The sequence below is a fragment of the Mus pahari genome, chromosome 16 (genome assembly GCF_900095145.1).
Source record: "Mus pahari chromosome 16, PAHARI_EIJ_v1.1, whole genome shotgun sequence".
NCBI lineage: Eukaryota > Metazoa > Chordata > Mammalia > Rodentia > Muridae > Mus > Mus pahari.
The window spans coordinates 37519994-37536203 of NC_034605.1; the positions used below are offsets into that span (position 1 = coordinate 37519994).

Consider the following 16210-nt stretch of genomic DNA (forward strand, 5'->3'; position numbering starts at 1 on the left):
AATATCAGGGTCCCTTCAGCAGTATCTTGCTGGCATGAGCATTAGTATCTAGGTTTGGTGGCTGATGATGGGATGGACTCCCGAATGGGGTACTCTCAGGATAGTCCATCCCAGACCTCAGTATTTTTATTGGGCTGTGGATTCCACCTTGCCCGAGGCCCTGCCCTTTATTTACCTCTTCTTCCTTACACAGATACTGCAGCAGGCTCCCAGTTCCTAGCTTGGCCTGCCAGGTTGGCCTGCTTACATCTATCTGCAACCTGAGTGATTCCTCTAAACCAAACATTTAAAGGGTTTCCTCTCGTGCTTGGGCTCCTTCATTGACTTGCTCCTATCCTAAGATCATGGAGGACAGAATTGTTGTGTGGTGCCCCAGCCAACTTCTCAGGTTTTGCTGGTCATGATCCAGACTCCAGACAGGTTCGAATGACCTTCGGTACCCAAAACGCAGTAGGTTCCAGACAAACTCTAATGATCTACAGTACCCAGAAGGCACCAGGCTCCGGCCAAACTCTAATGATCCATAGTATCCAGAAGGCTCTAGAATTCAGCCAAACTCTAATGATCCACCGTATCCAGAAGGCACTAGGCTCCTCTGGTCTTTAAGAACCTTCATCAGATAATGAACACGAAAGCCAAAGCTCACGAGTTCCTTTTTGGTGCTAATGCTCTTAGGGCAACCAGAGTACGTTCCTGACCTTCCCTTCTTGAACTCTGAGTGTCCTGGGAGACAGGAAATTGCGTGCCTATGCAACCTCAGAGCCTGATGGTGCCTAGGGTTTAATATATACCCAAACTGACAAGTTACTATTTCCCTGGCCCTCAAATGTTTAACAAGGAAGGAAAAGAGGAAGAAGTAGCTTTTACGTGAGCTGCCAAAAAAAAAAAAAAAATCATTTGAGATAGAGCAAATCTGGCATGGCCCAGTGATTTGAATGAGTTACTGACAGCACAGTTCTACGGCACTATATAATTCAAAGTGTATGCCTCTCTTCTCAGGCAAATGAATGATTTCATTTCATTAACAGTGAATCTTGGCAAACCAGGTATGGTCTTGCTTTCCTCATATATGTTTGAATGTTTTCAAGAAGCCTGGAACTCTTTATTTGTTTTCAAAGGGATTGATTTATTCCATTATTTTATTTTCATTCTAGAGCGGGGGTTTGGGGGGGGTTGCCTGAGAGTTTGTCCCACATTACTTTCTTACAATCCCAAACTCTATCTAAGAATTCCAGCTTTCATCTCTGTGTCTTGCCCTGTCCTGCCCTGTCCTTCCCTGTCCTGTCCTGTCCTGTCCTGTCCTGTCCTGTCCTGTCCTGTCTTTGCAGGTGAGAACCAGGAATCCTGGAGGGTATAACAGGATCCCAGGATTTTCCTAAACCAGTAAATGTTCAGTGAGGAAAGAAAATGCAGACAGGGCAGGTGAGGCCAGGCTGTTGACAGGAAAGCAAGGGTTTAGACCACAGAAAAGACAAACTGTTAACCATTAATCCCACCCAGTCACTTCACCTCTTCTTGGCTGGCCTTTGTAGCCACTCCATGTGACCTCCACCTCTGCAGGATGGAATTCTGCCAATGCTAGTGATTGAGTTTAGGATTCTAAGGTTGTGAAACACTCAAATTGGAAGGGTTTCTCTGTGTTTTTGTTCTTCCTAACCCACCTTCCCCACACCATTTATTTCAGGAATGGGCCTATGCTTTGAACACATAAGAAAACCCACCCCCTAATTTCAGAGGAAGAGACCAGAAGCTGACAGAATTTAAGTCATCTACTGTGGTCACAGTCATCTGAGGGACTCAAGACACAGCTCAGATCTATCGATTTCTAAATCAGTCTATGGATTCTTCTGCTGTATAGACAGTTTTATTTAAAAGTAGAGAGGCGGCGTTAGGATTCCAGCATGACAAAACTTAGCCCTTAAGGAGCCATACAATTTAATAAGGCTTTTTACTCTGCAGAGAATACAGCTAAACCTTATAATTTCAACATATTGAAGGCTCAAAATATTGACAGGTTTTGCTTTCCTCCTCTGATTCTGAGATGTATCTATCCTTACCAAATCGAAAGGCCCCTAATAATCAAGCACTTTGAAACCTATCTATACATGTGGCAGTTGTGCATGTATTTGTCTCCCAGCCTCTGCAAAGATGAGGCATGTGGTTCTCAGGGAGGCCTGGTGTTGGCATTCTTAGCATGCAGAAGACACAGCACATCTGTCCATGCTTTACAGGCCTTTAAAAGTAATTTTTGGTTGAAGGACTGATATAGTTTAAGAAAAAGCAGTTGTGGGTGTCAAAGCACAGCTCCCTGTTGGACACCTCACTGTCCACCTGCTCTGTACTACAGTATCCTGCCCACACAGGGAGTTCATTACCAGCTACATCTATTACTATTCTCCACCGCATTGTGACATAAGGAACTCCGATGCTCAGAAACAGGTCAGAGAAAAAAGATTTAAAGGCAAGTGCTCCAGTTCGATCTCTTTATTTTTTTTTTTCAGATAGATTCTCATTTTATAGCCCAGTCAGTTCAGGTTAGCCTCGAACTTTTGACAACCATTCTATCTCAAGCTCCCAAGCACTAGGAATACAGGCAGTATCATACCTGTCTCCATCTCTCTTCCTCTTCCTCTTTTCCTTCTTTTGCTGATATATTTATTGTTTTGCTTTTCACAATGTATCTGCAGGATGACTGACAGCCTTCAGTCTGTGGATTCTTTAATCATGCCAAGTTGAGCCAGAGGAAAAAAAATTAAAGTGTGTGTGTGTGTGTGTGTGTGTGTGTACGCACCACGTGTATATCCAGTGCCTGCAGAGGCTGGAAAGCAATTTTGGTTCTGTTGAGAGTGGATTTTCATACAGTTGTGAGATGCCATGAGGGAGCTGGAAACCAGATTCCAGCAAGAGCAGTAAGTCCTCTGAAGCTCTGAGCCCCTCCTCCTGATATGGATGTTAGGGATTTGAAGACAGGTCCTCACGGTTATACAAGCTTTCTCACCCAAGAGGAGGGAAAAGTCCAGTTAACATAAAACGGTTTGTCAAAGCCCTGTGGCAAACTCTGACACAGATCCTTGGTGGAAAGATGCCCTGTCAGTAGAGCTGGCGCACACAGAACCAGGTCTACAGCCCAGAAGAACGTGCTACAGACAGACCCAGGTATTAGAGATGGATGAGGATAGGGGAGGAAAAAAAGAGACCCAGCGAACACATATTCTCATGGAACTTGCCAACCAGAGGCAAGGCGAATATGTTTGTACTCTTAGGCGCAGTCAACTGCTTGTCCAACGGGTGATCTCCATTCTCTTCATTCCGTAGCTCAACAAGCTCCATTCTCTTCATTCCACATGTCTGCTGCTCACCACTTGGAGCCATTTGGTGCAATCATTCAAGTAAAAAGCAAGAACAGAACAAAGCAGTGTAGCGACGAGACCTAGCAATCCTGCTGACTGAAATAATTCCCTACGTTTTCAGCAAGACAGACAAATACAGAAAACATAACAATACAGGACTTCAGAAGAATATATAAGTATAATGATAGATAGTATAGTAAGAATACATGTATCATCCCGCCCCTATGGATTAGAATCTATTCAATGTTTCCTTGAGAGTTTAAATTCATTAGTGTCATGTCAGGGGAAAAAAAAAAAACCCACAACCCTCCACCTAGAGCAAACCTTAGATTTTTTTTTTTTTCCTACTCTATTTAGTAATTGAGTCAAGACTTGGAGTCTAATTTTGCAATGTCATCTGTAACTTTAGGCACTTTATAATTTCTTCTCACTCTTTGTATATGTAAAATTCAACTAGTCGTTTGGTCTCTTTAGGATTAAAGAGGGTTATTATAATGAGAACCTCCTTGAGAGAATATTTCAAGGAAGTTATTCATTGTTAGTTAATAATAATAAAAAAAAAGGTACATAGTTACATCTACATGTCTATCTCCAGGCAAGGTCTCTGCTAGCAAAAGGTAACATCCATTGTTACAAACCAGAAAAGCAGAATTATGGGAGGGAAAAGCTAATGAAAGTAAAGAGGGTGAGGATGTAATGACCAGAGAAACTAAAAAAATGTACCTATGATAATATGATTAAATAGTACATCCTGAAAACATACATACAAGTAACATTATACAGACTAGACATGTTATATGAGAAAATATATATGTAAATATACACACACATATTTGAAAAAAAGCAAGGGAAGGATCTAAAGGTTTGGAGGGAGGAGAAAAAAGGGAAAGGAGGAGGAAAGGGGAGAAATAACAGACATTTTAAGCTGGGCGTGGTGGCGCACGCCTTTAATCTCAGCACTTGGGAGGCAGAGGCAGGCAGATTTCTGAGTTCGAGGCCAGCCTGGTCAACAAAATGAGTTCCAGGACAGCCAGAGCTATACAGAGAAACCCTGTCTTGAAAAAACCAAATATATATATATATATATATATATATATATATATACAAAAAATTAAATAAATTGAGGAAAGTGCTTTTAAAAAAGGACCAGATGTGTAGTTCCGTTGTAGCACGTTTTGCTAGAAGATGCAAGGCCCTTGATCCTATCTCTGACACTACAAAACCAAGCAAGCAAGCAAAAACTCAAAACAACAAAATCCTACTATATCCAACATCAAACCAACTTAAAAAACAAAACAAGGCAGTAATCTCAGCTTTTTTTTTTAAACTTTTATTTTCTTTGTTTTCTTTTGTTGTTTTTTTGTTTTTAAAGAGATATGCCCCATTATGCTGTTTAGACTGGCCTTAAACCCCTAGTCTCAAGCTAGCCTCCTGCTTCAGCTTCCTGAGGAGCTGGGACCAGCAGTACACAGAGGCTTGCTTGGAAGACAGACACATCTTAAGTAGCCTGGGATCACCTGGCCTGTGACATTATGGTCTTAGCTGGGAATGAGAGTCATACCGCAATCAGTTGAATCTGCTTTATGTAACCATCTCTTTAGTCCTTGATAAGACGGCATGACTTTCATAGAGAGACAGGAGACATGATTTGCACTGCTTGTCTGTATCTCTTACAACTAAATCTAGTGTTCCACCATGTGTGAGTGGGTATGTGTGAATGCAAACAGGATCACATTCATAGGTTTTAAAAAAAGGAAAAGCTGCCCTCCAATATAGCCCATGTGTTTCACCTCACGATGGTCTCAGCGGTAGGAACAGCCACCACTCCTGTGGTTCGGCTCAGACCTGACCTTTTCTTTAGATAGTGCACACGCTGCTGCTGTTCAAGGACTTCAAGAAGTTGCCAGTAATCTCTATTTTATGTCTTAATTACACAACCACTCATCCTGTTGGCAACTTGAAGAAAGCAAAAGTATGAAGGGTAGAACATTTAACCACAGCGTACCTTAGAAGAAAATCCAAAGCAGAAAAAACAGAAACCTAAGGCGGCCTTGCAAATAAAGCAGAAAATATCCATAAGTCAGCAGCATTTCTGTTGGTTATTTTTTTCAAGACTGGGTTTCTCTGTGTAGCCCTGGTTGTCCTGGAACTTGCTCTGTAGACAAGTCTGGCCTCAAGATCCACTCAGAGATCCGCCTGCCTCTGCCTCCCAAGTGCTGGCATTAAAGGCGTGCACCACCACGCCTGAGCAGCGGCATTTCTTGAAACAAGCATCTTACCCTCCCAGCCAGCTACATGAGAAATCAAAATGGCAAAGAAAACGTTATTTTGCCAGTTCCATTCCCAAGCACCTGTAAGATTAAAGGCAGAATAAAACCCAGGTCTGTTTTGACCAAGGCCAAGCATTCCCAGCAGAGGCTTAAAGCGATATCAAAAGCTGCTAGATAATAAAGGAGACAATTTGGGGACCATTAACAATGTCACTTGTAAAGAATTAATGTCCAGAAGTGTTATAGTTGTCTTTGGAGCTAAGAACTCCTTTACCCCACTGCCCAATTTATCAATAACCAACTTATCAATAAGCTAAATTAACAGGATATGCCTATTTGCATATGATACTTGTGTATTAAGAAGCTAGCAAGCAAACATGCTAATTGGAAATCCACGACCTCCTGCTCTGTTGACTGACAGCATCTCACTACGTCCTGTCACCAACTCTGTATTGATAGACAGCTCTCAAGGTGGCCCAGGCATTTGGAGAACTGGGCCACCCCAGCCCATCTACCCACGCCCATCCCAACCTCATCTACCGATTATGATTTTGGTTCCTTGTTTCCTATTTTCTGTGGTCGGGGTTCGCTTGTCAATCATCTCTTAACAAAGGCCTCCTCATTTTCATCACTTACACAGGTTCTCAGGCACTGTACACATCCTTTTGCTTCATTTTAGTTGTGCTACCTGAAATAACCTTAGCTCACGTGAGAGGACACTGTGAGACACATGTATGTTCTTATTGCAGTCACCGTGTGTCATGACGTTTGGATGTTATTCTCAACTTTTAAAAACTTTAAACTTTTAAAGTCATTTTTTTCTTGTTTTACAGGGATTGATTTAATTATTTATTTGTATGTATGTGCACGTCTCTGTGTATGCAGGAAGCCATGGAGACCAGAAGAGGGTGTTAGATGGCCTGGAGCTAGAGCTGCAGGAACCTGTAGGCTGCCCCACATGGGTGCTGGAAACCACATCCCAGTCCTCTGAAAGGGCAGTAAAAGCTATTAACCACAGGGCCATCTCTCCAGCCACAAACACGATTGTTTTAAATAGCTTATTCTACTTCAGAAAAAAAAAATGGCAGGCTGTTTATACAAGTATATACAATAAGATAGTAAAGTCAGAAAATTGTATGAAGAGGAAATTAAACTAAGGGCATTAAGATGAAAAGAAAGAGGACAAGACTTGAAGCTTGTGTTGTCTGAGTGGCTTCCATTAGCACTGGGAAGACTCTGGACTACAGGATCAATACGGTCCACAGTCTGCTTCAGTGATTTAGTGAATAAAGTTGTATGCTAGCACGGCTACAGATATTCATTTATTTACATGAATGTGTATGTATGTGTATGGCGACTTTCATGTTACGGTAGCAGAGTTCAGTAGCTGCAACAGAGACACCCCCATGTCCCACACCACCTAAAATTTTTACTATGTGGCTCTTTTCAGAAGAATGTGCAAATAGCCTGGTTTTATAATTTTCTACCTAGGAGATAAAAGCAGATCCATTTACAGTGGGACAGAAATTTAGGTTATCTAAAGAAGTCTTTAGCATGCAAATTGAAGAGAACTGGAACTATTTAAATTTTATTACTCTAGAAATCCCTCCCTAATCTAGACCTAACTCCTCCCTGTTATCAAAGATCAGGAAAGCCAGAACTTTATCTGCCCAGTGAGCCAACAGGTCTTTCCACAGGCAGTGGTGGGGGTGGGGCGGGGAGCACAAAACTAGCAACTAAAGCATCTACAGATTCTCCTGCTGTGTGGGTGGGTGTATCACTGTCTTCTAGAGAATAGAAAACAAGTACAAGCCACCCGTATTTGACAGCAGAGATCACACGGGAAACAAATATGGCAGGTCCACTGAATGCTTTCTCTGTGCGGTTTCAAAAGAACGAACACCAGCAAGCCTTGCCACCTAATGTTCTAGAACTAAGGCTGACGAATTCAAATGTAGAGCACCATGGTCATGCCCAAAAGAAGGTTAAAAATGTGCATTTAGTACGGTCTTAAAGTAGAAGAAAAGATCTCAAGGAGTCCAGTACAGTCCATTCAGATAATTCTTCAGGATGCTCTGTTGGATCCTGGACTGGGGAACCCGATGGTATATTATGAAGCACACCGAATGCCAAGACAGAAATTTCCAGAGAAATCAGCAGCCCCCATGCCAAACTGAGCTGATCCTGACTCTCCAAACCATTACGCAAACTTCCATTCTCCTTGATGCCAGGCACTGAGCCCAAGCTGGAAGTTTCTCTGTAATCACAAAGGCGTCAAGAGTGTGTGTTTCCCAAGTGCTACCACCCCCAAAACTGGCATGTACAGTTCCTGCCCAGAACCTCTCAGGCAGCAACAAACACTTGGGCTGTTCATCACAGGAGGGACTAGTCATGGCGGTTCCTACTTACGTAATGCATACAAGGTGAGGATGATTCCAGCCAGGCAAAATCCTTCAAAGAACCTGAGTGTGCTGAACATTGTCACATTCACTGACAGTGCCACCGTCAGTCCAAAGATGAGGATGAAGATGGTGGAAAACAGCAGCACAGGCCGCCGGCCAACCCTGTATGCGAAGAGGGGGAGAAATCAGGCAACATCGTTAAACAGGAGGTCAATGTTAAGAGCTGAGACCCAGCCTCCAGTGAGCACTCTATACATATAGAAGGAGTGTGGGCTAAGTGTCTTCATACTATTTATAGCCATGTCATTAGATCATGCCTTACTCCCTTAGGACAGATGCCTCTTGTGGGACATTAACCCTACATCCTCGGCTGGAACTTAGAGCAGAGCTCAAACAGCCACTAGGAGAGAGAATTATGATGTGGTCCTGACTGCTGTTACTGAGTCCATCTCTGTGTAGAAACAGGGATACCTCAAAGCGAGAGAACAAAAATCAATAATAACTCCCCAAATACAAACCTTGACACACCCAGCATAAAATGGCTTGAGAAAGTGCCAATCTTTGGACCTGGCCCAAAAAGTAAACATAGACATGGAGGGAGGCATATTCCCCGGTTGTTACCTCAGGGAGGAATCTTGTTTCACCAGCAGCCTATAGGTCCAAGGTTGGGCCAGCTGCAATTTGCTTCCGCTACGTGACAGTGTGTAATTCTAAAGGGACCACAGGGATCACACGCTAAGCCTGGGCACTTTGAACTGTAAATAAACCCTCTGGTGTCTCACTGTAGACCCTGCCGGAAAGGGTATACTGAGTTTACAAACCACACACAGAGCTGACTGGTGCATGACCAGTGGCCACTAGGGGACGATGTACATGGGGGCAGTCAGAGGGCAGATGGGGCAGTCCATGGAAAAGGAAAAGTCACAAGTTCCCTCCCTAGTCCCCATCTAACCATCCACTTTCTCTACTTATTACAGGTAAAAAAAAAAAAAAAAAAAAAAAAAAAAAAAAAAAAAAAAAAACTATGACAAACTGCAGCAAACTAATATTTAACACATCTGGCGTGGGCTAAAGGATGGTTCATGGAGAGGTTGGGGGAAGAGGGAAGCAAGGGAATGCTGGCCTGGTGCCACATAGCTTAGCTAAATGGCTTTAGTAGCCCTAGACATTTATGACAAGGCATTGACATACAGTAAACCAGGGAGGGGGTGGGGCAAAGAAACAGCGGAATGGTTGCGGCCCAGGGCTGGGTGAGAATAGAGAGTGTTTATGAGAACATTTCCCAGACTTTAGAAGGAATATGGAAGTGATTTAAACTCAGGGTGGGCAAAGGATCTAACTCTGTAAACACATTAAAAATCATTGAATTGTGCTCATTAAAGAGCAGGCTTTATGTGTGTGTGTGTGTGTGTGTGTCTGTGTGTGTGTGTGTGTGTGTGTGTAAATGATCTCCCACTTAAAGCTCAGTTTGAAGATAAAGTAATGCAAGGCCTTGCTCTGCCTCATCTATAATTTAAATTTATGTAACATGTAATATAAAATAAAACACATGTAAAATATATAAATATATAACAGTAATATATAATAGTTTTAAATATAAAATGTGAATACATAAAATATAACATTTAAACTATGATATAAATACAAAGTAACATATTTTAAGAAAACACTAGGGCAGGCACAACAGGCCAGCCTGAAACCCCAAGCTAAGCGATGCAGTTTTCAGCCTCCTCCTGCACTTCTTGCTGCTCTCTGATGTGGTCTTTCTGTGCAGTCCAGTCTGACTAACCTAGAACTCTCTGTGTAGCCCAGGTTGGCCTCAAACTGGCAATGTTCCTACCTCCAACCTCCCTAAGCCTTCTGATCACTACCAGCCCATTTTCAAACATGCTTTTTCCTGTTCTGATTTTGTCTTAGAAAAGATACTTGATTTTTTTTTTTTTTTGGTTTTAAATTTTGTTAAACGAACAAACAAAACAAAACATTCTAAGCACATCCCTCCCTGATCTCTTAAACCAGTAAATCATTACACCTGTCAATCAATGGTGGCTGAGGGACACTCCTGATCTCTGTAGTCAGAATACCTTGGTTCTGCATGCGGGTCCCTACCACATCATTTCTAAGCTATATGATCTGGGGAAAGCCCATGCTTTCTCCACTGGGCCCACTTGTCTCTATGGAGTTCGTTCAAGTGTGGGAATGTGCCAGCCACTCAGTGATCGTTCACTACAAGCGGATTACAAGCCTCATGCGAGCTGGTTCCCCAGAGTGGGATCAGAGGTGGGTGACAACTGAAGCCCTTTATCTTTTAGGATCTTCAAAGATGTCCCTATCTGAATTGAATTCTCAAAAATCTATCTGCTTTTGCTGTTTGTTTACCTTTCTGGGCAAGAGGGACTCTGGAAAGGGGATCACTTCAAATGAGCTGATTTTCCAAGAAGGGCAGCATGAAAGAACTTGATTTTATTGGTTCTGAAGATGGAGGAACCCAAAATACAGGTGGCTACTAGGGGCTAGAAAAGACAAAGAAATGGCTGGTCCCCACTGCCTCTGGGAAGAAGGTCTGCCCTGGTGGTATCCTGTTTTTATCCCAGTGACACCCATGTCGGGACTGTGAACTGTAAGATGGTTGATTCGTGTTGAAGCCACCAAGCATGTAATCGTTAGTGACAGCAGTCACAAGGAACTGATACTGAGTCTCCAAACAGAAATCCCATTCGAATAAAGTGACTGGAGAGATTTAAATTCAGGGGTCGGTTATAAAAGAGGAGGCAAGCTGACAGAGAACCTCCACGACAATTTGAAGTTTCTATCAGCCGGGATGGGGGAGGGGACAGGTAATCATGCACGTCTGGGAGAGAGAGGCACTGTGTAGAGGGGACCTGGCAGGGACCTCTTGCAGCACTGCAGAGACAATGCCTGAAATGTCCCCTCCTCCCTGCAAATCTTCAGCTTGTATCCCCCCCCAGCTATACTTCCATCCAGCCTATTATTGCTGTCATAAACACAGGCCATCCTTCACCAGAGCCCTGTCCTGAGAGTCTCACACATAGCTGAACTAACATGTTCTCTAAAATATTTTATTATTTAAAAAGTATTTATATGTGTTTGTATGTGCGAGAGTGTGTATATGGGGTAGGTGTGGGCAGTGTATGTGATTTGTAGAGGTGAGAGGAGGATGTCGAATATCCTGCTCTGTCATTCTCTACCATATCCCCTTGGAACAAGGTCTCTCGCTGTCTTAGTCAGGGTTTCTATTGCTGTGATGAAACACCATGACCTAAGAAACTTGGGTCGGGAAGGGTTTTGTCAGTGTACGCTTCCACGTCACAGTTCATCATGGAAGGAAGTCAGGATAGGAACTCAAGCAGGGTAGGGACCTGGAGAGAGGAGCTGATGCAGAGGCCATGGAGGGGTGCTGCTTACTGGCTGGCTCCTCATAACTGGCTCCTCCTTTCTTATAGGACCCAGGGCCACCAGCCTAGGGATGGCACCACCCACAGTGGGCTGGGCCCTTCTCCATCAATCACTTACTAAGAAAATGCCCTAGAGCCCGCCTACAGCCTGATCTTCTAGAGACATTTTCTCAGTTGAGGATCCCCCCCCTCTCCAACTCCAGCTTGTGTCAAGTTGACATAAATCTAGTCAGTATACTCGCTTAACCTGGGAAAAGGCCAGGAGCTAGCAAGCCTCCCATATCCTCCTGCCTCTGTCTCAATATCTCTGGGATTAGGTGCATGTGGCCATGCCCAGCTTTTTACACAGGTGCTGGGGATTCAAACTCAGATCCTCATGCTTACTGAGCAAGTGCTCTTACCCACTGAACCATCCCAGCAACTCCAAAACTCTTTAAGAAAAGCAGCCTATTGCTTAAATGTCTGTACACGGTGGCTGCAGTTTTAGAAAGCGTAGCCTATACCTCGATCAGCTTCCTCATGCAGCCCTGAAATTGACCCTGCTGTGAGATACGGAGTTCCTTTAAATGGGGTGATTTCCTTTTAAGGTAAGGCTTAAGCAGAGAGTAAAATATGCCCCCCCCCCAACATAGGAAAGATGTGAAAAACACAAAACTTGTCTGAAATGGAAGGCCACACAAACTCTCCCAAAGCTATGCTCAAGCATTTGTGATGACTCCCTGGGGCACCCTTGCCTGTTTGCCCAGGCCTCAGAAAGCCACTGCAGAGAACTGGGTTTGTGCCCTCAGACTCTGGTCACATCAAGAAAAGACCCAAACTGTTTAGTCTTTTGTCCCCAGACTCAGGCCTGGAGTATTGATCAGCGAGGCTGCTGGCTGGGTTACAATGTGCAAGAAAAACTGGACACAGCTTACACACCTCCATGGATCAATTCTTTAATAAAATTCTACATTTTCTATTGTAGTAGATCACTGGCAGGATCAGGAGCACCATCAAGCCTGCATTTCTCAGAAAGGAGGGCCATGGCTCACACTGGTATACATGTCTAACTTCTGTCAGTGACGTTGGCTGGGAAGCAGTGCCTGCCAGATGAGTAGAGTTTGTGCTGAAAAACTAGCAACCCAAGCATCTGGGTTACTTTCTCCATCTTTATCCCTAACCTCAAAACCCAGACAGCTCCTAGCACAGGCCTACAGAGACCGCTGACAGTTTCATTGCTGAACACAAGGAACGAGTCCATAGGAAGCCCTGGAAATGGTGAATTAGCAGATTCCGAGCTCACAGGAAATCTCACTGTATGCTCACACAAATAGACACTGGTTTGAGGAAGGAAATTTCCACTCCTTCAAGTGTGGTCTGAGGACTCTCATTGCCCTAGCTTAGCTTTCTCAGCTAACCAGGATATAGAAGGCACCAGGAAAACACACACACACACACACACACACACACACACACACACACACACACACACGAGTTTGTCCCTCGGCATTCCTGACATTCCTATGTCAACAGGCCCAAGACATGATGATTCAAACACTCACACAAAAAGATTCTTATAAAAAGAATGGGATAGGAAGCAGCCACCCCACATCTTTGTCCTTAAGCAGTTCAGTCCCCAACATTATCCAACTGTCTCCAACTCTTGGACCCAGCACCACAGTGTCCTTATGACCATACAATGCTTTAAATAAAAGTGCTGTGGTATGCTGTCAGAGAAGCAGTTCTGGGCCATGTGGTGCGGTCCTGATTACAGCTTATAGCTGAGTAGACTTGAAAATTGACTTATATTTCTGGGCTCTAGTTTTTCAGCAATAAACAACGATCATGACAGCACCTATGTATAGGTGTACTTTAATGCATGGGAATATCTGATACTACCTGGTACACAGTGATCAGTAAGCAATTGGCTCCTTTAAAAAAATGTATCTATTTATTCATATGCCTATAAGTGTTTTGTCTGCATGCTTGTCTGTGGGTCCTCCGGACAAGCAGCAGGTACTCTTACCCACTGAGCCATGTCTCTAGCCCTTAAGCAGTGGGTTCTCATGATGCTGTTGGCATTATGATTGCTAACTCAGCTTCTGTCTCCTCCTGGTCCTCATTATCATTTCCTCCGGAATCACACACTTTGCTCTGGAAATCCACCCCTCCTTACCCACCTAGAAACACATTCTACATCACTGCTGACTGCTGCCCTTCCCTTTCCACAATGCCTACCCATTCATTACCATTAGGTTCTTTGTCCTCCTCAGCGTTGGCATCCCAGAGGCAGCTCTTGGGCTAAGCCAGTGCTAATCCAGACTGACACTCATAAGGTGAAGGGTCTCCAACTTCTTTCACCTTCTTTTTTTTTTTTTTTTTAGGTTTTGGAGACAGGGTTTCAATATGTTGCTCAGGCTGGCCTCACTCAAGCAATCCTCTGCCTCCATCCCTGGTAGCAGAGAGTACAGGCACATGCCACACTTCACCACTCACCATTTTTAAATATATTTTGTGCATCCACCCACTTGGTGCCCCACTGTGCATCTCCATGCTCAAGCTCCTCCGAACTAAGCATAAATTATCATAATTAAACGGGGGCTGCAGGCTAGTCATGAATGCATTTAAATACTCCTTCCCAGCTATCTGTCAGGGATGTGCACTGGTCAATTCCTTTTGGACTGACTGCATTCTCCAAGTGTCAGCTTCTATCCTGGCATCAGTGGCAAACAGAGCAAAGGCACACTGACCTGGGGCTAACCCTGACCACTCCTCCTTAGCTAGCAAAGGTGTGCTGTGCCTTCCAAAGTCCATGTGTCAGGTGTGTTGGTACTCACCAGTCAGCAATGCATCCAGTTATTAGGTAGCCAAAGATTAATCCAACCAGTAAGGAGAACTTAGCGATATGGACTTTCCAGGTATTATCACACACAAGATCCCACTAGAGAGGGGCAAACAGAAGATAAATCAGAGAGACGCATACACAGAACTAGTTGCACTCAATGACAAGGACAATACGATAACCTACAAGGGTCTTGGCACTGTCGCTGGGGCCATATCACATGTGCCACGAAGAATATCAACGTGGGCTGCTGAAAATCCAATGGGAACTCTAACTTGTCCACAAAAGGCAATGTGGTTCTTTAATCTAAACAGATTATCTATGTCTGCAAGAACTGATGCATGAAGTCTAGGGGATGTGTACATCTTCTTTCCCAACCACCACAGGAAACTGAGGCAAAGGAGAATGGCCAAAGAGACAGGTGACATCCCGGTGACCAGAGCCCTTCACATTTGACAGAGTGGCCGGAATTCAGGTGTTGAGAAGGCTCAGGCAAATCTCTTATAGGGTGCTATAACAACACGAAGAAATGAAAGGCAAGATTTGCATTTCCACCCCATTATACCCTCTAAACTCTAGTCTCGGGGGGGGGGGAGTTAATAATAAATGCTGGAGTCTGAGCTTTATATATTCTCTTCCCCTTGTAAATTGTGTTTACACAAACTCCTGGAGTTAACTATACTCCCGGAGTCTTAGACTTAGTCCACTTTGTGCAGTTAAGTTTCACTATTTAATAGAAAAAAATGAAAATGATCCTCAGGGCTGGGGAGACAGATGGCTTAGTCCATAAAGTCCTTGTCATATAAATGTTGAGGACTTGAGTTTCTATCTCCAAAACTGACATAAAGCTGGGTATGGTAATTTTCACGTGTAATCTCAGAGCTCCTACAGTGAGATGGGAGGTGGAGACAATGGGATCCCTGGAGGTTTGTGAGCCAGCTAGACTGGCACACACAGTGGTGAGCCACAAAGAGACTGTCTCAAACAAGAGAGCGGGTGATAGCTGGCACCTGAGGCTGACCTTCACATGTGTTACAGCATGTATGTTTACCCACTCACAGACACACATGCATGCACACACATCGTTCACATGCACACACAAAGGAAGAGAGAGCAAAAGATAGAGGGAGGAATGAAGTGAGTGAGGAAGGGAGGGAAGGAGGGAGAGAGAGGGAGAGAGAGGGAGAGATCTTTAATTATTATCTTTCCTATTTGCCAAAGTGGAAAAGGTCTGAGGCATGCATACACACACACACACACACACACACACATGCACACACACACAGAGTTTATCTTTAGGTCAGCGAGGCAAATGAACAGGGGAAGGGGTGACTGGCTGGTGCAATGCACACTGTCCCATCTGTCCTTGCTGTTTTGTGTTGCTATCCACCCTTAGAGGCAGAGAAGCCCTTCTGGCTGATGCTACAGCTTGGAGCTTCTGACCCCAGGTTAAAGGAGCACAAGGGTGGTGGGGTACTGATCCCAGCTCCAGATATGCCCCACCATGAGGAAGTTTAGGAACGTGTAGAACAAAAAAGCATGCTAGCAGCAGCCAGCAAGGGTGAGGGTTAGGGGTGGAAAGTATGGGGCCAAAACTGGACCTAGATGCTATCTTCTGAGGTGTCTCTAGCTTTGAGCCTCTGCCTATAGGGAACCTAGAAGGTAATGCCAAGGGTTCTGATACCCCCACTTCTCTGCCCCGAGGTCTGACCACTTCCAAGAGCACAAGGGAGGCCAAGGATGAAGTCACGGCTTCAGGGGGGATTCGGAAGACCGTCTGTATCAGCCGCTGCCAAGGAAAGAGCCCAGCCTAGACAGAGAAGAAAGGGGCCACCTGTCACTGCTCTGACTTCTGCCCAGGACTCCTCGGCATACTTGCTCTCCCATGCTCCATGGCAGGATCCAGACTTAGAGATAACTTACACCTTCATCTACTGAGCTGGCTCCAGAC

General features: G+C 44.3%; 1 protein-coding gene across 2 annotated transcripts in view; it reads right to left on the reverse strand.

The window, feature by feature from the left end:
• Slc22a23 (solute carrier family 22 member 23) overlaps positions 1-16210 on the reverse strand; it is a 149769-nt gene that overhangs the window by 110535 nt on the left and 23024 nt on the right. For both annotated transcript variants that reach the window (XM_021215455.2, XM_029547525.1), the window contains exons 2-3: positions 14255-14358; positions 8030-8184 (exon numbers count right to left, since the gene is read on the reverse strand). In XM_021215455.2, the coding sequence (XP_021071114.1) occupies positions 8030-8184; positions 14255-14358 (259 nt within the window). The remainder of the gene's footprint in view (positions 1-8029; positions 8185-14254; positions 14359-16210) is intronic.